Source organism: Bos mutus, chromosome 12 (genome assembly GCF_027580195.1).
Source record: "Bos mutus isolate GX-2022 chromosome 12, NWIPB_WYAK_1.1, whole genome shotgun sequence".
Lineage (NCBI taxonomy): Eukaryota > Metazoa > Chordata > Mammalia > Artiodactyla > Bovidae > Bos > Bos mutus.
The window spans coordinates 31,891,905-31,917,262 of NC_091628.1; the positions used below are offsets into that span (position 1 = coordinate 31,891,905).

The following is a 25,358-nucleotide window of genomic DNA, read 5'->3' on the forward strand; positions in this document are numbered from 1 at the left end:
AGACAAACCAGATTGCTTTGGTCTATGCAATTATCAATTGTTGTACTGGTCATTTCTTTATCAAATTGAATGATGCTTTTAGCATGGTCCCTGGCCAGCCAGTCTGGCTTCTTTTTAAATCTCTTGTTCCTTTTCAGAGTCTTTGGCTATTATCCAGTGAGACTTACATTTTCCCTTGTGGACATACATCTTTCTCTTAAACCCTGCCTTCCTAAAGTCTGGGAGTGCATGTAGTGTTGCTTACTTTTCTCCCTTAAAGTTATAATTTGGCTTTCCCCCCATCTTTCTGTCATTTTCTACTGCAGCAACCATTTCCTTCTCGTTGTCCCGAAGTAGGTCAAGATAAGAAAGTCCCCTTTCTGCCTCTTCAGCCTTCTTTTTAACGAGGCAAACAAAAAGCATGTTAGATGCTCACTTGGTAGGAAATGGAATCTCCCATCACTGTCCACAGTCAGAATTACCTTTGAGCTTCCAAGTTAAGGTTGCAGAACGTTGGCGTCAGGTAAACTGGTGCTCAGAAGCTGCTCTGTCGGTTGCTAGGCGGGTGGTTCGACTCAGGAATCAGCTGGGATTCTGGTCTCTCCTTCGTCTTCACATCTGGTCCAGCACCTGCTGCCCCTCGTGGTCCTGGTGCCTCTTGGGTTGGCTGTTTCCGCTCCCTCCCCGTTTTCCCTGCCTTCGACAACACTCCTCTTTTCACACTCTGAGCTCTCAAGTCTGACCTTTTACTTGTCTCCCACGACTTGCCACATTGCACTGTAGCTGCACATTTACCTGTCTGCCTTTGAACACTTCGTTCTGTGAGAACAGAAATCTGATTTTTCTGACTGACTGTTGTATTCTGAATTCCTCCCACAAACAGCCTGTGCCATTGATGGGAGAATGAATGAGTGAATCCATGAATGAATGAAGGACTTGCTGCGTATTTGAACAACTACTTCCAGACTTCCCTCCCATACACTTTCCTGCTGCATTTCCCTCTCAACTGAAATACTGTTCATCACTTTCCTCTCCTGCTTAGGAGTCCACAGCATCCTCTCCCTGCTTTCTCCATCAGGTCTAAATAATTAGGTTGTTTTCCAGGGTCCCTGATCAGTTGGCCTAACTTGATCCCCTGTACGATGTACCTGGTAGGTATAACGGGTAATCCCCAATACCAGATACCTGGTAGGTAAGATGGATGAGCACTCCAAGAAGATACTAGAGCCTGCTGAGACCACCCAGAGATTTCTGGACAAACTCAGTGGATCTGAGCCCTCGTCACTGTTAATTGCTATGGGAGTCAAGGGCTGGTCATAGGTCCTGCCGTGGACCAACTTCAGAGAGCTGTCCTTTCAGAAGGTTGAGGGGTCATGGGCTCTGCCACCCGCCAAGGTTTTTCCATGTTTCTGGGAAGTCAGACTAGTCTGGAATGGATGTAACCGTAGTGGCTGGAACCTTCTTGTCTCTCTTAGGAGCCCCAGCCTGGATCAGTGCTTCTCAACCTTTAAAGTGCATGTGAATCACAAGGAAATCATCTTAAAATGCAGACTCTCAGTAGGTGTGTGTGTGGGGGTGGAGGGGGATTGGGACTTTGTATTTCTAACAAATTCCCAGATAATATCGAGGCTGATGCTGCCTGTTTATGGACCACGCTTTGAGTAGCAAGTGAAGACACCTCCTGTCCACTGAGCTTGAGAAACTGAAGTGTCTCCAGGGAGACTCTTCCCAAGCACACCATCGCTCATTTCAGCATCTCCTCAAAGAATCTGGCTAAGTCTGTCTTTAACTCTTTTTCCAACAGCATATCTAAGTTTTGCAACCATAAACACCAGCCAGGACAGTATATCTTCCATGCAGAAAATGATGACGCCCAGTTCACAAAAGAGTTCACACTGAATATAAGAAGTAAGTGAAGAGGGTGGGGTGAATGGAGAGAGTAGCATGGAGGCATACATTACCATATTAAATTAGATGGCCAGGGGGACTTGCTATATAAGGCAGGGAGCTCAAATCGGGGCTCTGTGACCACCTACAGGGATGGGACGGGGTGGGAGACGCGAGGAGGGTCAAGGGGAAGGGGATGTACATATACCTATGGCTGATTCATGCTGATGTATGGCAGAAACCAATGCAATATTGTGAAGCAATTATCCTCCGGTTAAAAATAAATCAATCAAAATTAAAAAAGAAGTGAAGTAGTCAAGAAATTTTATTTCACTCTTGTGACTCCTTAATCATGTATTAACTCGGACCAGAAAGAGCTAAGCAATGGCTTAGGGAAGGAGTGTGATGAAACTGTGTTGACCTGTGGAAGTGTTCTGAAATTGTACTTTCATATCTCCTGGCTCTGTTGACACACAGACCTCTTTCTGGGCTCATCCTTTTAAGTTAAGATGCTGAGTCCATGTCCTTTCTGAAGGGGCTTTAGTGTGTCACTTTATTGGTTTTAGTACTTTGAAAGATCATGTTAAGAAAAGGCCAAAAGTCATACTACCTGCCATTTAGTTGTTTTAATAGTTTTTGTTCCTTTGGTCTATGAAAAGAGGAGAGTACCTTTCGTTGGACTTTTTCTGCAGATGCTTCTCCTGAAGCTAAGACTCATTTTAGGGTGAGCAAGTAGATAGAGTCTACACCTGCGTTCTCTCCAGGAAGGGTCTAGTGTTGGCCAGGGGGTGCTCCCCAGAGAGGTGGCAGGGCTGCCTGCACCAAAGGTGACGTGACAAGGGGAAAGGACACCCTCTTTGAGTCCTGCCTGAGACACCCTCCAAGAAGCACAACTGCTTACAGTGCACGGGCAGCCTCTATAAACCTGACTTGGAAAGCCTTTCTGAAAAGTGCATTACTCCATGAGCTTGTTTTTCCTCTTGTTTTCTACAGGGAAACCTCAAGTGCTGGCTGAGGCATCTGCAAGTCAGGCTTCTTGCTCCTCTGATGGGTACCCTATACCATCTTGGACCTGGAAGAAGTGCTCAGACAAGTCCCCCAAGTAATGAGGACCTTGGCCTCTCCTGTGTTAGAAGAACATGAAACTCTCTCTGACATACTGACGCTTTCTCGTGAATTCAGTTTAAGAAGAAACGCTAGAGCATTTCAAATGCTTACCTTCCTAGTCGACCATAATTCTCAATGATCAGATTGTTTCTGATAACCTATAATAGATGTGTCTCTTACAGACCCCATTAGAGAAACCCTCACTTCTAATCTGATGACAGCCATGCCCCTCTGACTTCTCTGCCATTTCTTTTCAGCTGCACAGAAGAAATCACAGAAGGAATTTGGAATAAAAAGGCCAACAGGAAAGTGTTTGGACAGTGGATATCGAGCAGCACGCTGAACATGAGTGAGGCTGTCAAAGGGTTCCTGGTGAAGTGTTGTGCCTATAACGCCCTCGGCACGTCCTGTGAGACAATCCTTCTGAGCTCACCAGGTAGACAGCAATCACTATTGAAACATGCCACCTTCAGGAATTCCCCACTAGAAGTTAAGCCCTGTCTTTGGCTTTTATTTGGGGGAGTTTTACAAGAGTGTGCAGATTCAGTGTGTGAGATGAGAAGGCTTTTTGAGTCAGGCAGGAATCCCCAGTGAATATACATGTTCTGTAGTTTAAGGGCAGAGTGACTTCTACTGATGTTACTGTAACTCATGAATTCAGGTAATGTGGGTAGAACCCCAAACTCCTGGTATAGTGGGCATCTACCCTGACAACCCTCGTGGCTCAGTGGTAAGGAATCTGCCTGCCAAGCAGGAGTCTCAAATTTGATCCCTGGATCAGAAAGATCCCCTGGAGAAGGAAATGGCAAACCTCCAGGTTCTTGCCTGGAGAATCCCATGGACAGAGGAGCCTGGTGGGTTACAGTCCCTGAGGTCGCAAAGAGTCGGACGCAACTTAGCGACTGAACAACAGCAACAACAAACAGAGATCCAGATCCAGGGAGACAGATGTAGTAATTTGGAATCTTTACCTCTTTCCCTTTCAGTTAATCTCCTTATTTGCCTTTTAGCCTGCTGTTTTATCATTTTTGGTTTGATATTTAGAGCCCTCTGAAATTAAGCAATTCTGAAACCTGGCCGCCTACACTAATGGTTTAGAATCACCAGCATCCCCAAACTAACTTCCCCACATTCATATGACAGCTTCATTGTGGGAACACAAGTTTCTTTTTTTTTTCAAATTGAGGTATAGTTGATTTACAATGTTGTTGTGTTAGTCTTGGGTGTACAGCAAAGTGATGCAGTTTTATATGTGTATTCTTTTTCAAATTCTTTTCCATTATAGTTTATTACAAAATACAGAATATGTTGATAGTTCCCTTTGCTGTATAGTGGGACTGTGTTGTTTGTCTACTTTATGTATAGTAGAAAAACATTCTTGATTCAGTCACACGTGTGACTTTGCAGATTCTTTTCCATTATAGTTTATTACAAGGTATTAAATATAGTCCCCTGTGCTATATACTAGGACTGTGTTGTTTATCTATTTTATATATGGTAGACAGACTTCTTCTTTTTTTTTTTTTTCTAATCTGGCTTGACTATCCTGTGGGTTTAAATAGGTGTAATCCTTAAAACCCCTAGTAAATGATTTTTTACACTGGGCTCAGAGGGACTCCCCTGACCAACCAGTGGTTAAGACTCTGTGCATCAATGCAGGGGGCATGGGTTCCAACCCTGGTCAGGGGACTAAGATCCCACATGCCAGAGGGTGTGGCCAAATAAATAAAATGGGTTCAGAATCATCTAAAATTTTCTGGGAGGGAAGTGTTCTTTATATGAACATGGCCTGATTTTTCTGTGGGCTTCTGTGCATAGAGGGCTTGTAAGCATCACAAATAACAGCCCCTCAGACAGGATGTGAGAGGTTGCAGCGAGCCTGCGATCTCCGGGTTCTCACCCACTGCTCCGGGATGCTCTTCTGTTGCAGGGCCCTTCCCTTCCATCCAGGACAACATCTCATTCTATGCGACAATTGGCCTCTGTCTTCCCTTCATTGCCGTTTTAACCATGCTGATTTGTCACAAGTACAAAAAGGTAAAAGCAAAGGTTTAAAAAAAAAAAGCTGTCACTGTGTCCCATATCTAAAGAATGCCCTGTGGCTAACTGACTCATTATTTCCTCTCGGAAGCAATTTCGTTACGAAAGCCAGCTGCAGATGGTGCAGGTGACCGGCTCTCTGGATAACGAGTACTTGTACATTGACTTCAGAGAATATGAGTATGATCTCAAATGGGAGTTTCCAAGAGAAAACTTAGAATTTGGTAAGAATCAGATGTTTCACCTGTTTCCTTCCTGTGGGAAAATCCTCAGCGAACGCTCACTCACTCACCACGTGTCTTGCAGGGAAGGTCCTGGGGTCGGGTGCTTTTGGAAAAGTGATGAATGCGACCGCCTACGGAATTAGTAAGACAGGGGTCTCCATCCAGGTTGCAGTCAAGATGCTGAAAGGTACAGAGACGCGCCAAGAGGGGAGGTGCCGCCTGCCACCTCCTCTTTTCCATCATGGTTATGGGTACTGCTTGCCCGGCTTCAAAGCTTAAAAGGGAGTGAGTTGGGGTTGGTGTCCACTAAGTCATGAATATAGAACTCAAGTCCACCTCTTCTTCCTCTCCTCTGTCTGCTTAGGTGCTTTTCAGCTTTGGGGTTACCGTTGCTACAGGCAGCTGTGTGTCTTACATGGTGACATGGGCGCCGGGTAGAAGAGGGAATCGGTGCCTTCTGTATCCCCACTCGTTTCTCACCCCTCCCTCCCAACAGCCTCTGTGAGCATCATTCACTTAGCAAGAGCGCCCCCAGCTGGCTCTAAGTGATCATGAGCCCACCCTCCATTGCCTCCACCATGAACTAAGTCTAATGAGCATTTTTCTGTCCTCATGTTGCTTGAATTTTCAGCACCAGTTGGCACGATCGACGGTTCCCTCCACCTTTATGTGCTCTCTTCCTTCAGTTTCCATGGCGCTGTATTCTTCTGGTTTCCTCCCACCCTCTGACTGCTGCACTGTCCTTGGCTGCTCCCTCATCTTCTCATCCATCTCTCACGTGGAGTTCCTGAAGGCTTACTCCGGGTCCCACTTTCCTTTCCACTCCTCATACTCAAGGGCTGTCTCAGCTCGCCCATGACCTCATCCCGTGTACCAATGGTTCTCACGATTGCATCTCCCTGCTAAGCTTCGGGTTATGTCCACATGCCTGAATGTCTCCAGGGTCCCTCAAAGACAGCCTATCCAAAGTGGACTCTTCCAACCCTGGCCCTTGGTTGATAATCCCTCTCTCACCGGTTGGTTATAAGTACCAGTGACTGGCCACAGGCCACCCAGTTGGGCCAACCAGGGACCTGGGACTGACTCATCCTAGAAACCATCCTCATTGTAACTATTCCTATCAGGCTTCCTGCAGGTGCCTCTTGAGTCCATCCTCTTTTCTCTTAACCCCTGTTACTGCCTATCTCTTCTGAATGGATGCACCAACCTTCAAAGAAGCTACTCTATATGCACTCTAACCTCCTTCTGGATTCTGAAGCCCAAGTGATGCTTCTGAAATGCAAAGCTGGTCACATAATTTTCCTACTTAACCTTCCCAGTTGCTTTCATCTTGCACAGTCCACACAGCCCAGCACGACGTGGCTGCAGCTTGCCTCTGCCCTCGCAGCTCTCAGTTCCTCTGGAGTGACGTGCTCTTCCCGCCTCAGGGCCTTTGCACATCCATCCTTCCCCTTCCCCTTTCACGGCGTCACCGCCTGCTCCTCCTGTAGATCTCAGCTCAGATACCACTTCCTCTGGGAAGCCGTTCTCACGCCCCAGATGAGCTCAAGTTCCTTGCTAGATGCTATAGCCTAGCTCCCTCTGGGCTTTTCCCTCCCATAAAATTGATCACAACTATAATTACATGGCTGTTTAGTTATTTAACTAGTGTGTTAGCTGCCCCCGTAGTCTGCAAGCCTCATAAGGGCAGATCTGTATATTTTGGATGCTGTCCTCTATCTCTTTCTTTTTCTTTTTTTAAATTTCATTGGAGTGTAGTTGCTTTGAGGTTTCCTGGGGTAAAAAATCCATCTGCCAATGCAGGAGACGCAAGAGACGTGGGTTTGATCCCTGGGTTGGGAAGATACCCTGGAGTATAGGAAATGGCAACCTGCTCCAGTATTCTTACCTGGAGAATTTCATGGACAGAAGGAGCTGGTGGGCTACAGTCCATGAGGTTGCAAAAAAGTCAGACACAACTGAGCGCACACTCACACGTAGTTGCTTTGCAATGCTGTGTTAGTTTCTGCTGTACAGCAAAGTGAGTCAGTTACACATATACGTATATTTCCTCTTTTTTAGATTTCCTTCCCATTTAGGTCACCATAGAGAATTATGTCGAGTTCCCTGTGCTCTACAGTAGGTTCTCATTAGTTATCTATTTTATACATAGTATCAACAGTGTATATATTTCAATCCCAGTCTCTCAGTTCATCCTACTCCTCCACCCCTTGGTATCTATAAGCTTGTTCTCTGTGTCTGCTTTGCAAATAAATTCACCTGTACCGTTTTCCTAGGTTTCACATATAAGTGATATTGTATGGTATTTGTTTTTCTCTTTGTGACTTACTTCACTGTTTGACTGTCTCTAGATCTGTCCGTGTCTCTGCAAACAACACAGTCTCATGCCTTTTCATGGCCGAGTAATATTCCATTGTACCTCATCTTTTTTCTCCATTCCTCTGTTGATGGACATTTAGGTTGCTTCCATGTGGTCCTCTTTCTTGATCTTGGCCCATCCAGTGACTTCAGGACTTCTTCCTCATCCTTCCCACTCTGAGTTCACTTGGTTAACTCCTGTTTTCCCTCAGGTCTCAGCATAAACATTTAGTATCCCCTTCCCCACCCTTCCCAAGTCTGAGTTAGGTGTCCCTCTTGTGTGGGGCAGCATGCTACATTCATTTTCCACGTGGCATTTGTTTTTTATTTTTATTGAAGTATAATTTATACTGAAGTATGATTTATAGTGCTGTATTAGTTTCTGCTATACAGCAAAGTGACTCAGTTGTACATATGTGTACATTATTTTTTATATTCTTCTTCGTGATGGTTTATCATAGGATATTGAATTTAGTTCCCTCTGCTATACAGTAGGACCTTGTTGCTTGTCCATCCTATAGATAATAATTTGCATCTGCTAACCTCAAACTCCCAGTCCACCTCTCCCCCCACACCCCTCCTCCTTGGCAACCACAAGTCTGTTCTTTATGTCTGTGAGTCTGCTTCTGTTTCATCAATAGATTCGCTCGTCCCATATGGCATTTAATGACACTATGTTCATTTACTTGTCTCCCCTTTCAGGGGGGCTCTGAGCTCCAGGAAGACAGGGGCTGTGTCTTTCTACTATTTATTCCCCCCAAGTCCTGGCACATTGCCTCCTACCCAATAGGCATTCAATAAATACTTGTTGAATGAATGAATGAAAGTCAGGTAGTGGTATATGAAAGTGCTTTGAAAAAGTTAGGGTCGTTGTAAAGTATGTCCTTTGGGTCATGAGGAAGGACATGGACACCCGAAAGGCACGAATCCTTGTACAACATGAGGCAGCAGGAGATGGGATGCAGAGTGGGTCCCGATGTCACTCCTAGGCCAAGGAGCTGGAAATCCAGATGCTCCTGAGAGCTCACACAAGTCAAAGTAGATGTACTGAAGCTCTGGAAAAGCCGCACAAAGGCTAGCATCTTCCAGGATGAAACAATGACACCCAGAAATAACCAATCAAATCTCCATTGAATGTAAAGAAACAGAGGGGTGGGTGCCTGGAGGGCAAGATCCTGAGACCCTGCCCTGGCCTCTAGGGCTCCAGCAGCCTCCTGGCAGCGCAGGTGTCCTGACTACCTTGGCACATTGGCCTCAATAACAGGAGATCTTTAAATTCACCAATAAGTACCTCCATGCCACATTTCTAAGCAAGATGCCAAGTAAAATTTGCTAAACTATCTAGCCTTACTCCAGGGGAAGTAGTAGATACATTCTAGCCTAGTCAGCAGTGATGGTCCTCATTATCAAGTAAGGAGTTTCTTGAGAACTTGGTCGGTGAGAATTGGTCCTCCCTGACCTTCTCACCAGGCTTCCCAGGTAGCTCAGCAGTAAAGAATCTGCCTGCCAATGCAGGAGACGTGGGTTGGCGGGTTCAATCCCTGGGTGGGGAAAACCCCCAAAGAAGGAAATAGCAACCCACTCCAATATCCTTGGCTGGAAAATCCCATGGACAGAGTAACCTGGAGGGCTACAGTCCATAGAGTCACAAAGAGTCAGAGCCACCTTAGCAACTGAGCACTCAGGCAGCTTGCATGACCTCCTGACCATTGGATTCCTGACAAATTTAAGGTTCTAGATCTGAGGATCACAGGCTGGAACCCTCACTAACATTCCCATCTTGTCACTCTATGACTTCAACAAACCAAGAGTAAAAAAAAAAAAAAAAAGCATGCTTCTCCCTTCAGCATATTCATTAACTTCTACTGTGGAGGAAAGTCATGTGTTATTATTTTTTTTCTTTTCTTGTTTAAGGGTCAATTCTAAAGGTTTTTATGTTGCATGCAGAGTAAAGTCCAGTAGAAAAAGCACATTATTTGATTCAACTTTCATGCTGCAATCTTTGAAATTCTGCCTTAAAACATAGTGCATTACTATTCAAAATGTTTGTATTATTGAATGTATTTTAAAACTCTTATGCAAATCTTCTCTGAACAGAGGAAGATTTTAATTTATCAAATAATCTAAAATACCTATTTTACTTCCATTTTTCATTTGTGATGCCCTGCCATTGACAGAAAAAGCAGACAGCTCGGAGAGAGAGGCTCTCATGTCTGAACTCAAAATGATGACCCACCTGGGCAGCCACGAGAATATCGTGAATCTCCTGGGGGCGTGCACCCTGTCAGGTAACCGGTTCCCACTCAGATCACCTAGAAGATTTTAGCCTGGAGACAAAGATGGTGTTTGTTGTCCTGTTTCTCTCCTTTTCTCAGTCACAGTGTGGGCCCCCAAACCCAAGTGGGATTAGACATACAGTGCTTCAGGGTTAAATGCATCAGTGTAGACAATGCCAGTCTTCACTGGGCAATGTCATGGAATTCTAACTTACTTAAAAGGAATTCCCTGGCTATCTAGTGATCAGGGGCCTTCCCTGGTGGCTCAGCGGTAAAGAATCCGCCTGCAGTGGAGGAGACACGGGTTCTATCCCTGGGTCAAGAAGATCCCCTGGAACAGGAAATGGCAACCCGCTCCAGTATTCCTGCCTGGTGAATCCCATGGACAGAGAAGCCTGGCGGGCTACAGTCCATGGGGTCGCAAAGAGTCGGACATGACTTAGGCACTGAACCATCACCACCACCAGTGGTTAGGACATGGAACGTTCACTGCCGTGTCCAGGGTTCAATTCCTGGTCAGGGAACTAAGACTCTGCAAGCCTCGTGGCGTGACATGGCAAAAAAGTTAAATTAAAAAAAATAATAATAACAACATCGCAAGCACATTTTGTGTTTCTCTACCTGCCCAGGAGGTGCTTCTCCCTGGCTGCAGAGCTTGGCCACTGCCCCAATTGGGCTGCTTTAAATAAGTACAGCCATGGAGGGCCTTCAAACTCTATTCTCCGAGAATCCAGTGGAGCCCACGCTCTGATTCTCTCCCTTCTGCCTGGAATTGCCCGAACCCTGTGCCCAAACGTCACTCCTTTGGGGTCAGCCAGCCAGAAATAAGGAGAAAATGGATTTAAGAGGTGCATGCGTGCTAAGTCACTTTAGTCAGGTCTGACTCTTTGCAACCCCATGCACTGCAGCCCGCCAGGCTCCTCTGTCCATGGGATCTCCAGGCAAGAATTACTGGAGTGGGTTGCTGTGCCATCCTCCAGGGGATCTTCCCGACCCAGGGATCAAACCTGCATCTCTTGCTGTCTCCTGCATTAGCAGGCAGATTCTTTACCACTAGCAGCACCTCGGAAGCCCTTTAAGAGGTGACTAGGGATATATTCGGAGAAGGCAATGGCACCCCACTCCAGTACTTTTGCCTAGAAAATCCCATAGACGGAGGAGGCTGGTAGGCTGTAGTCCATGGGGTCGCTAGAGCCGGATACGACTGAGCGACTTCACTTTCACTTTTCACTTTCATGCATTGGTGAAGGAAATGGCAACCCACTCCAGTGTTCTTGCCTGGAGAATCCCAGGGACGGGAAGTCTGGTGGGCTGCCCTTTATGGGGTCGCACAGAGTTGGACACAACTGAAGCAATGCAGCAACAGCAGCAGCAGGGATATATTTCTCCCTCCTCAGGCAAACCACAAATCAGCATATATTTACCAAGTGGTCCCAGTGCAGGCAGCATATTATTATCCATTGTAAACTGGAGAATCCTGGGGGCCAGTGGTTATTGGCTGAGCCAAAGTGGAAGGCAAGAAGAGACAGCTTTCCAAAGAGTCTGGACAAAAAACTGAAATTGACTTTAAAGTCCAAGATGAGATAGGTTCGGAGAGAATTGTCCTCCCACTTCTCCCCACCAAGTTCTCATAGAGTGAGGTTTCTGCTACACAGATGTCTAAAAAAACTATGTGGTGTCTGTATACCTGGAATTAAAACCGTCACTATTTCAGGACCAATTTACTTGATTTTTGAATACTGTTGCTATGGCGACCTTCTCAACTATCTAAGAAGTAAAAGAGAAAAATTTCACAGGACGTGGACGGAGATTTTCAAGGAACATAATTTCAGTTTTTATCCCACTTTCCAATCACACCCTAATTCCAGGTAAGAGACTTAAAATAATACATTACAGAGCAGACAAAGTATGATGGTTAAATGCATCCCACCAGCCAGTTTCTAAGGGCCACTGTCCAGCACAGTGTGGTCTGTGTGTTTGAAGACCTAGGAGGGTCATTTACCTTTGCCATAGTTTCCCTGCTGATATGAACAATGAGGTTTCCCCTGTCCTACAGTACAGACACTGTAGCTGAACCAGTGATTTCAGCCCACTTGCACAATCACATCCTAGACATATATTCAGTTTTAGGAAAGGTGAGTAATTCAATCTGTCTGGCCTCCTGATTGACATATGGATATTGGTAGGAAGAGAGAGCGCCTTTCCCAAAGTCCCTGTTATATTCCTAGAAAGTAGTGCAGGTCCTGGGAGTATTCCACAAAAGAGCTCTAAAGTCATAAAATGGATCTTGAAAAATTAGGGTGGATTGATTGGCATAACGATGGGAGCAAAATAAAGTCGGGGTGATGTTCATCTCTGTGCTCTGCCATCCACTGGGCTCCTGAGTGGTTCGTGGTCCCCACAGGCTGTATGTAGGTTTGGCAGAATGCTCATCCTCATCCTTGGAAATTTCTTGCTGATTACTTGAACGTTGTAGCTCAGTAACACCCTTCTCAGAGTGAATTCACAGGCGCTCTGATAGAATGGTCCTCAATCCCTAGTGCATTTCTATTTCCCTCCTACACGAAAGCTGTCCCTTTTTCTAGAGGTGGACTTGTTAAAGACTTTTAACTTTATGGGGGGATGTATGGAGGGTGCGTTAGAGATTCCTTGTTTCCTTGGCATGTATGTTTCAGCACATGCCTCTGGCCTTCTAGTGCTGAGACAGACTAACATCCTGAAGCCGGGGACCCCATGGAGACCCCAGGTGTGTCTTTGTGCAGCTGTCCTTGACGATTCACACCAATCTTCCCTTCTGTGTTCCTTTCTCAGTTCATATTCTTAGACCAAGAGGATTCTGTAATGTCATCTGTGTTCTAGAACAGAGTCATGTGTGACCAACACTCTGGTTAGTGACAACTGTGGTGGTCAACTCAGCACCTTCAATTCATTCCAGTCACTGGATATTAAAAACACAAAGCAATTACTTTTGGAATATTTGTGGTCTGAAATCATTAAACCATTTTGCAAAGATATGGATATTGTAATTAGAGTAAACTCTTATGCTGGAAAAAATGGAATCATTGTATATCATGCATACAGAATTCCTCAGTGAAGAGTTCTATGTTATACATAACAGAGATTCTCAGTGTTACTACTTGTTAATTTCACAGGGAAAGGAAATGAGCTTTACAAAGGCCATCTTGGAAAAAAAAAAAAAAACCGTGATGAAACACTTAAAGTTCTCTATAGAAGATTTGCATGGCATGGACTTTTTATAGGGAAAGTCACACTCCTTATTAGCTTCGTGATTTCAGCAAATCATATTTATCTCATCCAGCCTAATTTCTCTTTTATGAAATGTGGCTTTGACACCCAGCTTGTAGGCTTGTGGGAAGAACTGAGTGAGGTCCTCTTTGAACCAGAAGATTCCAAACAGAGAATGGGAATCACTCTTAACCTAGTTTGATGGACAAGCTCAATTACACAGATGTTTTTAATGTCCACATACAAGAAAAGGACAGGTTGATGCTATGCTTTTAATTTAAAACCCCACTTGTAATTGGAATTCATTTCTTTGATGAATTGTATATTTTAAAATAAAATCTCTACTCAAAAGAACATAAATAATGATGTAACTTTTCTTTTTTTAAATAGTATGCCAGGTTCAAGAGAAGTTCAAATACACCCGGACTCAGATCCTATCTCAGGGTTCAATGGGAATTCATTTCAGTCTGAAGGTAATATTTTATTCTAAACAGCGCTTCCAAATAGAAACAGATGCAAAAGTTCTGTGTTTACTATTATATTTTTTAAAGGTGTGTAAATGCGAAAGCATGTTTTTCTTTGCTAACATCGTCTATAGACTTCATTAATGCATGTTTGCCCTAAAGGTAGTAAAAAACCGTCAATGTATGTATTATGAATTTTATGTCAATGTTTCAGCTAATAAACATGAAGGGCTATTTTATTTGATCAGTCAGGTTAGTCTTTTTAAAAGTCATAAATTTATTAGAGCCACTTATTACCTAGTAAGTGGAAGTAATGATGAGTTCTGGAGTCAGATGGAAGTCAGGTTAACCCCCGGGTTCCCCCAGTTTCTGGCGGGATGACTTTGAACAGCTGAGCCACAGTTTTCTCATGTGTAAAAGGGGGCTAATCAAACTTTCCTCATTGGACTCTTAGAAGGATTGACCGGAAGAACATTAAATGCACAAACAGTTCATAATATGTGGTAGATAACTGGTCGTTCTTTTCCCGACATGGCAGAACTACCTAGTGCAAAAGAAGGGCATCTGGGACTTCCCTGGCGGTCCAGAGGGTAAGACTTTGTGCTTCCAATGCAGGGGGCCTGAGTTCGATCCCTGGTCGGAGAACTAAGATCCCCCAAGCCATGTGGCGCCGCCAAAAAAAAAAAAAGAAGAGCACCTGAGACCTCTGATTCATCACCCAAGAGCTGGAGAATTCACTCCTCTAATCAAAGAGACTCTTTAGGTGACTCTGCCTAGGCTGCATGTATGCGGATGCGTGCATGCTCAGTCGTGTCGGACTCTCTGCGACCCCATGGACTCTAGCCCCCTAGGCTCTTCTGTCCACAGAATTATCCTGCCAAGAATACTGGAATGGGTTGCCACTTGTCTTCCAGGAGATCTGGAAGTCCCAGATGCTTTTCTTTTGCACTAGGTATTTTTGCCATGTAGGGAAAAGAAAGACCAATTATCTACTACATTTTATGAACTGTCTGTGCCTTTAATGTTCTTCCAGTCAATCCTTCTAAGAGTCCAATGAGGAAAGTTTGATTAGCCCCCTTTTACACATGAGAAAACTGTGGCTCAGCTGTTCAAAGTCATTCAGCCAAAAAGTGGGGATCAAACCGATGTCTCCTGTATTGGCAGGAGGATTCTTCACCACTGAGCTGCCTGGGAAGCCTCCTAGGCTTCACAGTACTCTGCATAAATAAGTTAATCCTGGGGCCACCAGAAAGATGATGTAACAGCTCCATTTGTACACGAGGTGCTCACAGAGATTTATAAAGTAACTTTTTTTTTAAGTATGGCTAATGTACAATATTATATAAGTTACAATATATATTGTACAGATGTACAACATGGTGCTTCACAATTTTTAAAGGTTCTGCTCCATGTATATTCATTATAGACTATCAGCTATATTTCTTGTGTTGTGCAATTTATCCTTGTAGCTTATTTTATACATAATAGTTTGTACTTCTAAATCCCCTCCCCTTATCTCGCCCTTCCCCCCTTCCATAAGGCAGCTTCTTTGCATTTTGGCAAAAATGAGCACCAGTTCTATTTTACAGATGAAATTGAATACGAAAACCAAAAAAGGCTGGAGGAAGAAGAAGACCTGAATGTACTGACCTTTGAAGATCTCCTTTGCTTTGCATATCAAGTGGCCAAAGGAATGGAATTTCTGGAATTTAAGTCGGTAAGCTCCTTTTTAAAGGCAAAACTCACAACAACAACAAAAAGATAATTTGGAAGAAGAGGTGCTGGTTGGGTTTTTTTTTTTTTTCTTGTTTATTTTAACTTGCAGCCCTTCAAGTCTGTCTTTCCCTCCTGTGCACTGTTGGAGTCACCTAAGATGTTACTGGGGCTCTTGGCTAATTGTAGTATAAAGGTCCAGGATCCCTTATTCCATGATGGCTATCCCAGCCCTTTCAGGCTGCCCAAAGTCCCCGAAACTTCCAGACAGGAGGTCCTCAGGAATCCCACCTCAATGCCACGTATAGTCGTATAGTTGTGGATAAGACAGTCACTTCAGGTTGTTCAGCCTGTGTCCTGCATTTGACCCAGGGGATGGGTGGAGGTTCAGATCCTGGGGGCACTGTTGGCCAGGCCGGCCACCCTGGCCACCTGTGTCTGCTATGAGAGCCTACTAATCCACTGGGGCTGCTACACAGACACCTCAGAGCCTCCTCATTCCAGGGACTCTACCCTAATTTTGCATTCTTTCTGTAATACTCTTTCAGTCCTGCCCTTTCTCTGACGCGTCACATGTCTGCTGCCTGTAAGCCGACTTCAGCCACTTGTCTGGCTGCTTCCTCTCCTGTTTTCTTACCATCTTACTTTCTCTTTATTTCCCCAATTTCTTCCTCCCCCACTACCTTTTCCTTTAGTGTCTCCTAGTCTCTCCCTCCCTCTCCTCCATGCCCCTTTGCACTCTCCCCTTTTCTCCCTGAATTTGAAGAGAATAATTTCAACTTTTTTCTTTCTTTTTTTAATAATGTGCTCTCTCAGGGACTTCCCTGGTGGCCCAGTGGTTAAGACTCCACACTTCCACCACAGGGGATTCACGTTTGATCCCTGGTTGGGGAACTAATCCCACATGCCAGGTGGAGTGGCCAAAAAATTTCATAAATAAATAAATGAAAAATTTTTAAATGTGCTGTCTCTAATATAATGTATTACGTCGACTATATCCCAGGTTTAAGAAAAAGATGAACCTGGAATAAATCAGTAGCTTTGAAGGACCGGAAAAATTTCTGTTCACAAGAACAACCAAACTATGAAACAGGTTGAGATAAACAAGAAACATGTAAGATCTACATGAAGAAACCTGTGAAACTTGGTTAAAGGGCAAAAAGGGAGACCTGAATAATGAGTTCTATTTTGTTCATAGAGGAGAGATTCTATGTTTAAAAGTCAGTTCTCTCCAGATTAATTCCAGTTAACCCCAATTAGAATCCCAATTTTTTTTTTTTCTTTTGTGGATGTTGGGTTGGCCCAAAAGTTCGTTCGGGTTTTTTCCATAGGACGTAAAGGAAAAATCCAAATAGACATTTTGGCCAACCCAATCAATATGTTGATGTCTCTGCTTTGCTTTTCCAACGTTGGGCATCCCTGCTCTATAGTTAAAAGAATGCTGTCTCCTAATCCTTCCCCACCCCTCATCCCGGGACATATTCCTCTCCTGTCTTCACAGCTTGCTGCTGAGTCAGTCCCTTTCTCACCTCTGCATCTGCAATAGCGCTTTCACCAGTTTCTTTACACACGCTGATGGCATCTCCCTAGATGGTCCAGCCCGGTTGCTGGACCTGTTGTGGGACCCGGTTGCCTGTTGTTAGGTAAATATTCAAACTACTCACCATTGGAGGTCAAGGGGCACTGCCTTTTACCGCCCCCCCCCCACCTCCCCGGGCTTGTTTTAATAAGAGTGTTCGCAGCACATCTGCTTTTTTGGAACTCTCTCCCCTGTTTTCCCTCCAGGCAGGTCCCTCTGAGTCACCGTCACTCTCTTCCCTTTGTTTCCTCCCTACTTCTCTGGCTGCCCCTGGGTTTCCTCCGCGGCTGCGTGAATCCATCCTGCATTGCCTGCTGACCGGTGCCAGGCACCATGACAGGTGCCAAGATACAGAGGCAGGTCTTATCTCTGATGGGGAGAAAAAGAAAAGCAGAGATGCTACTAGACTGAGATGAATGCTATGCTCAGTTAAGTTCTGGGAACCCAGGGGAGAAACAGGCACGTCAGACCCAAGGGTGGAGAGGCCGTGTAGAAAAGATTTTCTGAACAGAGTTCGTGCTGGGGCTGGCAGAGATTTTATTTTGTAATATTTTGGAGGAAAAAAAGTTTCTTTTTTAGTAGTTGTGGCTCCCAGGCTCTAGAGTACAGGCTCAATAGTTGTGACACAGGGGCTTAGTTGCTCCCAGATCAGGGATCGAACCTGTGTCCCCTGCATTGGCAGGTGGATTCTGTTTTTTTTTTTTTTTTACTTATTTGGGTGTGTCAGCTCTTGGTTGTGATAAGCCGCATCTTTGATACAGCATGCAAGATATTTAGTTGCAGCACGTGGGATCTAGTTCCCTGACCAGGGATCGAACTTGGGCCCCCTGCATTGGGAGCATGGAGTTTTAGCCACTGGACAACCAGGAAAGTCCTGGCAGGCAGATTCTTTACCATTGAGCCACCAGGGAAGCCCAGGGCTGCTTCTCATTCCAGTTCAGTCAACCTTTCCAAACTTCTAGTATTTTTCCCGAATTTTTAAAAATATGTTATGCCATTTTATTGTCAAAGCTATTTTCCATTCCAGTCAGGAGAAACATGCTTGTCTCTGCCAGAAGCTCCTGCACTCTTTTTGGAGCCCAGCAGAGGCTGGGCTGCTGTGTCTCTCATTTACAGCCAGACACGCACCTGGTTTGCTTGACCTGCTTTCTCAGAACCTGGCCCCTTGGCCTCTGGGAATGTTCCCCAAGGAGCACCAGTAGCTGCAGCCACAACAGCTGACTTGTGCAAACACCGTGTTACCCATTGTGATGATTGCTCAGGACTCAGTAAAGAGAAGATGTCTCTATGATCTGCCCTGCCATCATCTGTAACTCCTGTGGGCTTAGTTGCTCAGTCGTGTCCGACTCTTTGCTACCCCGTGGACTGCAGCCCACCAGGCTTCTCTGTCCATGGGATTGTCCAGGCAAGAATACTGGAGTGGGTTGCCATTTCCTCCTCCAGGGGATCTTCCCAACCCGCAGATCGAACCCACGTCTCCTGCAGCTCTTGCATTGCAGGCAGATTCTTTACCATCTGAGCCACCAGCGAAGCCCTCTGTAACTCCTACTGAACTTGAAATGATAGGAAAGATTGTCCTCTGTGAAAACATACAACCGGGTAAATCACACTCCCATCTCGTTCTTTCTAGTGTCTTCACAGAGACCTGGCAGCCAGGAATGTCCTGGTGACCCACGGGAAAGTGGCGAAGATCGCTGATTTTGGGCTGGCTCGGGATATTATGAGTGATTCCAACTACGTCATCAGGGGAAATGTGAGATTCCTGTTTCTTATGTAGTTTTATCCTGTTTGGGGGGGAGTTTTATTTTACTTAATATAATTTTATTTTTTTTTATTGAAATATGATGGAAAAGAATATGAAAAAGAATGTATATATACACATATGTATATGCATAACTGAACCACTTTGCTGTACAGCAGTAACACAACATTACAGTTATTGAAATATAGTAGAATTATAATGTGTTACTGCTATACAGCAAAGTGACTCAGTTATGCATATATATATGTATATAAATGCATTCTTTTTCATATTCTTTTCCATCATGATTTATCACAAGTATAGTTCCCTGTGCTCTACATTTTGTTTTGTCATTGCTAATCTAAATATCTGCACTCACAGTAGTGCATTTGTGATTTATGATAACTTCAGAAAACTTCCTCCCAGCAGTCTACTTCCTTATGCTTCCAAGGTTTTTCTGCAGCATCAGGGACTATTCCATCTGTAACAAAAGTTGAACAAAATAGCATCACACCTATCAATTAGGGCCTTGGAGTGCAGTCCATACTTAAAAAAAAAAATCTTGTTACTTGTGCTCATTTCATTTCCTTTAGCTATTAAGTGACTACTGTGTTATACTTTCGATCATGAGAATAGGTAATCATTACAAGACAGCATTTACAATACAACATATAAATTAAACATTAAATATACATTTTTAAAAGGCATAGTATTTAAATCAAATGTTAGTTGCCGAATATTTGTCATCTTGTTACTGTTATGCAAGGAGACCTAAAACATCAGTGATGTTTAAGTTTGTGTCTGATTTGCGACCCCCATGAAATGAGGCCCACCAGGCTCTTCTGTCCATTGGGATTTTCCAGGCAAGGAAACTGGAGTGGGTTCCCATTTCCTCTTCCAGGGGATCTTCCCAACGCAGGGACTGAACCCTCAGGCGGTTCAATTCTCCTGCAGGCAGGTTCTTTACCACAGACTCACCTGGGAAGCTATAACATTACTGAATCTGCTTGTTTAAAAAAAAACTGAGGATATGTGTGTTACTTATAAGAGAACTCCTAAAAGTACTCCTAAAAGATGATAAAATGGTATATAGCTGAACGAATATGGTTTTTAAGAGTTACAATACCTGGATTTCAGCTCCTCTTCTTTCTGGCTATTCATTTTTATGATTTCTATCTGCTTTATTGTCCCTACTCTTGAAGTAAGAATAATAACAACAAATGCTGGTATTGTGGTTACCGGGTGCTAAGTGCTATTCTAAGTATTCCAGGTATTGACTCAGTCCTCAAAGTACCCGTCTGTGGTTGAGAAACGTCACCTGCTGAATATTGCACCGCACACGGGTTAGATCGTGAATGGTCTAAGCCACACAGTCTGTGCACAACCACAGTGATTCAGTGTTTCCCATGAGGATTACTCACTACCTCGTAGTGCTGTGGGAATAAACTAACAAAACCAGCAGGGAAGAAAGCGTCTGTGGAGGGGAAACATACAATAAAGGTTACAAATCAAATTAAACTGTGTTCCCACTAGAATCAGACACTCAGCTGAGTTTGGATCTCTGCCTCCCTTATTGTAGCTGCAGTCATAAATAGGATGAACTAATGGCTTTAAAGTCCTCAACCTCCTAGCTGGTGGTTTCTTAAGCAGGAAAGCCAATTCCATTTGGAACCACAATTAATTCCTTTAATGAGTCAAAAGAACCAGACTGGCCAGCTTGATTCTCCCAGCTCATCCTTTTGAAAAGAATTTAAAACAGGGTTTCTTTCTCGAGCTTTGCTTTTACTTGGCAGATTAAACGTGCTCAGTGAAGGGTTCTCAATCCATGAAATGGAGAATGCTTCAAAACTCTCAGCCCCAGGAACCTATCTGTCCCTGTGTCTTGATTCTAATCTGAGGCTACACGCATTTGAAACTCTGCTTTCAAGCCACTGGGAGTGACTAAAGCCGCAGACGCCAACTGGTGTCATTTCTGCAAGCCCCGTGTCATGTGTGCTCTCACCGCATTCCTGTGGATGAGATTTCCACTAAGATTCTTCCAAGAAATGCTTTGACAAAATATTCCACTAATTCACCGGCATCCACTCACCTATGGGGAAGTGACTGGCTGCTCCTCACTGGGGAGGGAAGGGAGGGAGGCGGGGATCGGGGAGGGAAAGTCTACTGGAAACCTACCAACCCCAAATGCAAGCTTGAGTTTTAAAGAAATCAAAAGTTTTTTTGTCTAAGGCTAATGTGTTACAGTATTAATCTGACAGTGAGAAACGTCCCCTTGGGAAATAAGATTTTCTCAGGGAAGCAGTAAGAGTGCCCTTAGGGAGAGAATGGACTTCCCTGGTGGCTCAGACTGTAAAGAATCGCCTGCAATGCTGGAGATGTAGGTTCGATCTCTGGATCAGGAAGATCCCCTGGAGGCAGGCATGGCGAAACCCATTCCAGTATTCTTGCCTGGAGAGTGCCATGGACAGAGGAGCCTGGCGGGCTACAGTCCATGGGGTTGCAAAGAGTCAGACTGGCCAGAGCGACTAACACTAGGGAGAAAACAAAGGTGATCATCTCACTAACTGGAGGAAAGAAGGGATGTTTATTCGTGGAAAATTCACCACCAACCTCTGCTTGGGTTTTATTCAGGCCCGTCTGCCTGTGAAGTGGATGGCCCCTGAAAGCTTGTTTGAGGGCATCTACACAATTAAAAGCGATGTCTGGTCGTACGGAATATTACTCTGGGAAATATTCTCGCTTGGTAAGACTTGCAGTTCCCTGGGCTTCTGCATTCTGTGCCCTCTGCACCCCTCCCCCACTCCTATTTCAAAGGGTGGAGGAAACGCCCCTTCCCAGAGCTCCCCCCAGTCTTAACTTCTGTTGCAGCCTGAGCCCCTTTATGTTTATCGCTGGTGTCTGTCTGTCTGTCCTATAACCTGCTCTCAAGCAGGACCATGGCTTCTGCCAGGAGCCCAGCACCTCGCAGTGCTGGTCCAGGAAGCGAGGATCTGTGTGTCTGCTGATTGAATAAATGATAAAGAAATGGTCATACGCCCTCCTGTTTTTCCAGGTGTCAATCCTTACCCTGGGATTCCCGCTGATGCTAACTTCTACAAACTCATCCAGAGTGGGTTCAAGATGGACCAACCATTTTATGCCACGGAAGAAATGTAAGTACAGGTTAGGCTGAGAAGTGGCTGAAATTGGAAATGTACAGTCTGTCTAGCCCCCAGCCCATGAGAAAAAAAGTAAAACTCCTTAGCATGAAGTTCCCATGGTTCCTCTTAAGAAAAGAAAAAGAAATTCTTCCTTTTGGTTTCAGGAATTTCTGAACACAACTGAACCTTTTCCTGGGTTTCAGTTTTTACTTGAGGGACCCTTCTCCTGAATTCTGGTCCACACTGTATTTGTCCAAAGGCATCATCTAACTTGTCCTTTCTGATATGAGTTCTGAGTCTAGGACACTACTTGCCTCAGGACAAACACGCCATAAATAAGTCGGTCCGCAGTAATAAATGGTGCTTTGTTAAGTGGAAAGTCACCCATTTTGCTTCATTCAGATTTCCTGTCTTGCTCCTGTTCTGTTGTCTTTGCAGATACTTTATAATGCAATCCTGCTGGGCTTTTGACTCCAGGAAACGACCATCCTTCCCTAACCTGACTTCATTTTTAGGGTGTCAGCTGGCAGATGCAGAAGAAGCGGTAGGTAGCAGTACAGTATTTCATAAAGAACTCCGTCACTCAGAACTCTCATGGCTGATTTGCTAATCACTGAATTTAGTTACCAAGCTGCCTTCCTCATCGCAATTGGTCTTGATCACTCCTTAGAAGTTATATGGGGTTAGATATACTTATGGACAAGTGTTTTAAGGGGAAAAAATTTTAAAATGGCTTTTCCTGAAAATGTCAATCAGTTGATTAAGAAGTTAAGTGCTTTTACGTGACCAGTGCAGAGGACAAGACCAGAAAATAGAACGTAATCCCTATCTTCAGAAGGTACTGAGCTTTCCTAACTCGACAGCAAGCCTTCACATGGAATAATGTACAACTCAATCAGGTAAGAAAGAGCACAGGCCTGGAGTTCTGGGAGCCCGGGCCTCCCAGATGGTTCAGTGGTAAAGAATCTGCCTGCCAATGCAGGAGACACAGGTTCCAGCCCCGAGTCAGGAAGATCACCTAGAGCAGGAAACGGCAACCCACTGCAGTATTCTTGCCTGGGAAATCCCATGGACAGAGGAGCCTGGTGGGCTACAGTCCATGGAGTCGCAAAAGAGTCAGACATGACTTAGCAACTAAACAACAATTTATCCCAAAGACAGACAAGGTCATGTGTGCACTTTTCCGTTGGTCGGCTATGACCAGTTCATCAAAAGCTTAATTATGGTACATGAGTACTGTGAAACCCTAGGCTGCCATTAAAAAGATGAGAAGTGCCCATGTGTAGTAAATAATGAAAAGCTGTAACACATGTAACATAGGAAGGACATATTAGTAGTTCTTAACAAGGATCTACAACAGACTCTGCTGTCCGAGCCTCCTGAGACAAAATTGTGTTTGAACAGCTATCTACTGTAACGGTGATTTCAGCTTTTTTTTTTTTGTCCATGTATCTGTCTATATTGCTTAGGAGGCCAAAGGAGAAAGGGGTGGCAGAGAATGAGATGGTTAGATAGCATCACCGACTCAATGGACATGAGTCTAAGCAAACTTGTAGAGATAGTGAAGGACAGGGAAGCCTGGTATGCTGCAGTCCATGGGTTCACAAAGAGTCAGACACAACTTAGCGACTGGCCAACGATTGCTTAGTTTATCTATATGAATGTGTATTAATGTTACAGAGAGACAAAAAAGTGGAGCTGTTTTCATTTGGACAAAAATTTTAAAGTCACTAAACTCCCAAGTGAAAACCAAGAAATCTGTTCTCTGTATTTATTGTATAAAGAACAGATCTCTTTGGGGGACTTTCTCTTTTTTTTTAATTTATTTTATTTGAAATATAGCTGATTTACAATGCTGGATTAATTTCTGCTGTACAGCAAAGTGATTGAGGTATACACATATATGCATTCTTCTTCGTTTTCTTTTCCATTATGGCTTAATCATAGGATGTTGAATACAGGGCCCCGTGCTGTACAAGTAGGACCTTGTTGCTTTACACAAATGGCCTTTCTGTTTTATGGTTTTTCTGCATGGCGTTAGCATTTCTAGATTGAGATTCTATATCTAAGAGAAGAAGCAATAATGAAATAAAATATTTGACTATGACTTGATTTCTCCCTTAATAAAAGGACCGCATTTGCTTTGTCCATTAATATATAGACTATCCTCTATGATCTATATGTAATAAAAGCAAGTAACAATTTGCACTGTAGACGTGTGACTCGGCAGTCTTAGTCATTAGGTGGTGATGTGTGTCCATCTCTTTCCCACACACAGATGTATCAGAACATGGATGGCCGTGTTTCAGAGCGTCCTTCTGTTTACCAAAACAGGCGACCTTACAGCAGAGAGGTGGACTTGGGGCTACCCTCTCCTCAGGTTCACAGTGAAGATTCCTAGAGAAACGATTTAGTCTTAAGGACCTCATCCCCCCTGCCTACCTTAAACAGGCTGTGTAGATTACCAAAATAAGATTAATTTCATCACTAAGTGAAAATATATTCTCAACTGCTGCTTTGCTGGACTTTTCTCTAGAAGCTCTCTGTATTTACTCTTGTTTCCAAAGGGACTTTTGTAAAATCCAGTCATCCTTTGCACAAGGCAAGAAGAGCTGATAACGTTACCGAAGCATCTACCTTCATCCAAAGGCCTTCCCAGGCTGGCTTGAGTGAAAATTGTCTACCTGAAGTATAGTATACTCTTGTAAATACAGAAGACAAAAGCATTTTGCTAAGGAAAAGCTAATATGATTTTTTAAATCTGTTTTAAAATAATATGTAACTTTTTCAGCTATTTAGTGATATATTTTATGAATGGAAATAAAATTTCTACTATAGAAATGTTCATTATTGAGTTGTTTACATGGCAGATTTAGAGTGAGAGTTAATGGGAGTCCTGAACCTCTGAAACCCTGTGAGATATGTTGCTTGTGCCTGTGTGTATTTTCCTTTGAAGAAGGCTGATTCCTTCATCAGATTTTTGAAAGGCTCCATGACTCCTGCCCCTAGACTGGGTGAAGAACAGCTGATGGTCATGAGCTTTACAAAAAAAGGTGTCATACACTGTAGACTTCCAGAGCCTACTTCCTTTTAGAAACAAGAACACAAAACAACATAATGCTGAGATTCACTCATGATGTTACACGGAGTTGTGATTATACAATTAACACTATTTACTCATTTTCACATGATGACATTTGAAGTTTTTAGGGCTTGGGTGGGGTCATGGCTTCACAGATAAAAAATTCCTCATGCTATTATCCTTAATAACATAACTTTTGTATGTACCAACTATGATATTGAAAAGGCAATCTTTTCTTAGGGAGGATGGCATTTATTTTATCTTTTAACCTTATTTTGTTGAAGTATAGTGATGAGAAGGTGATGGCACCCAACTGCAGTACTCTTGTCTGGAAAATCCCATGGATGGAGGAACCTGGTAGGCTACAGTCCATGGGGTCACAAAGAGTCGGACACGACTGAGTGACTTCACTTTCACTTTTCACTTTCAATGCATTGGAGGAGGAAATGGCAACCCACTCCAGTGTTCTTGCCTGGAGAATCCCAGGGACGGGGAGCCTGGTGGGCTGCTGTGTATGGGGTC

General features: G+C 44.0%; 1 protein-coding gene across 3 annotated transcripts in view; it reads left to right on the forward strand.

The window, feature by feature from the left end:
* FLT3 (fms related receptor tyrosine kinase 3) overlaps positions 1–24,566 on the forward strand; it is a 69,752-nt gene extending 45,186 nt beyond the window's left edge. For 2 of the 3 annotated variants that reach the window (XM_070380841.1, XM_070380840.1), the window contains exons 10-24: positions 1,784–1,887; positions 2,860–2,968; positions 3,231–3,409; positions 4,904–5,010; positions 5,105–5,237; positions 5,320–5,424; positions 9,773–9,883; positions 11,586–11,739; positions 13,508–13,590; positions 15,171–15,298; positions 18,504–18,626; positions 21,246–21,357; positions 21,667–21,766; positions 22,193–22,298; positions 24,033–24,566. In XM_070380841.1, coding sequence (XP_070236942.1) covers positions 1,784–1,887; positions 2,860–2,968; positions 3,231–3,409; positions 4,904–5,010; positions 5,105–5,237; positions 5,320–5,424; positions 9,773–9,883; positions 11,586–11,739; positions 13,508–13,590; positions 15,171–15,298; positions 18,504–18,626; positions 21,246–21,357; positions 21,667–21,766; positions 22,193–22,298; positions 24,033–24,155 — 1,777 coding nt within the window. In that variant the 3' untranslated portion in view covers positions 24,156–24,566. The remainder of the gene's footprint in view (positions 1–1,783; positions 1,888–2,859; positions 2,969–3,230; positions 3,410–4,903; positions 5,011–5,104; positions 5,238–5,319; positions 5,425–9,772; positions 9,884–11,585; positions 11,740–13,507; positions 13,591–15,170; positions 15,299–18,503; positions 18,627–21,245; positions 21,358–21,666; positions 21,767–22,192; positions 22,299–24,032) is intronic. The other variant, XM_070380842.1, reaches the window with a different exon arrangement.
* Positions 24,567–25,358: the final 792 nt, after the last annotated feature.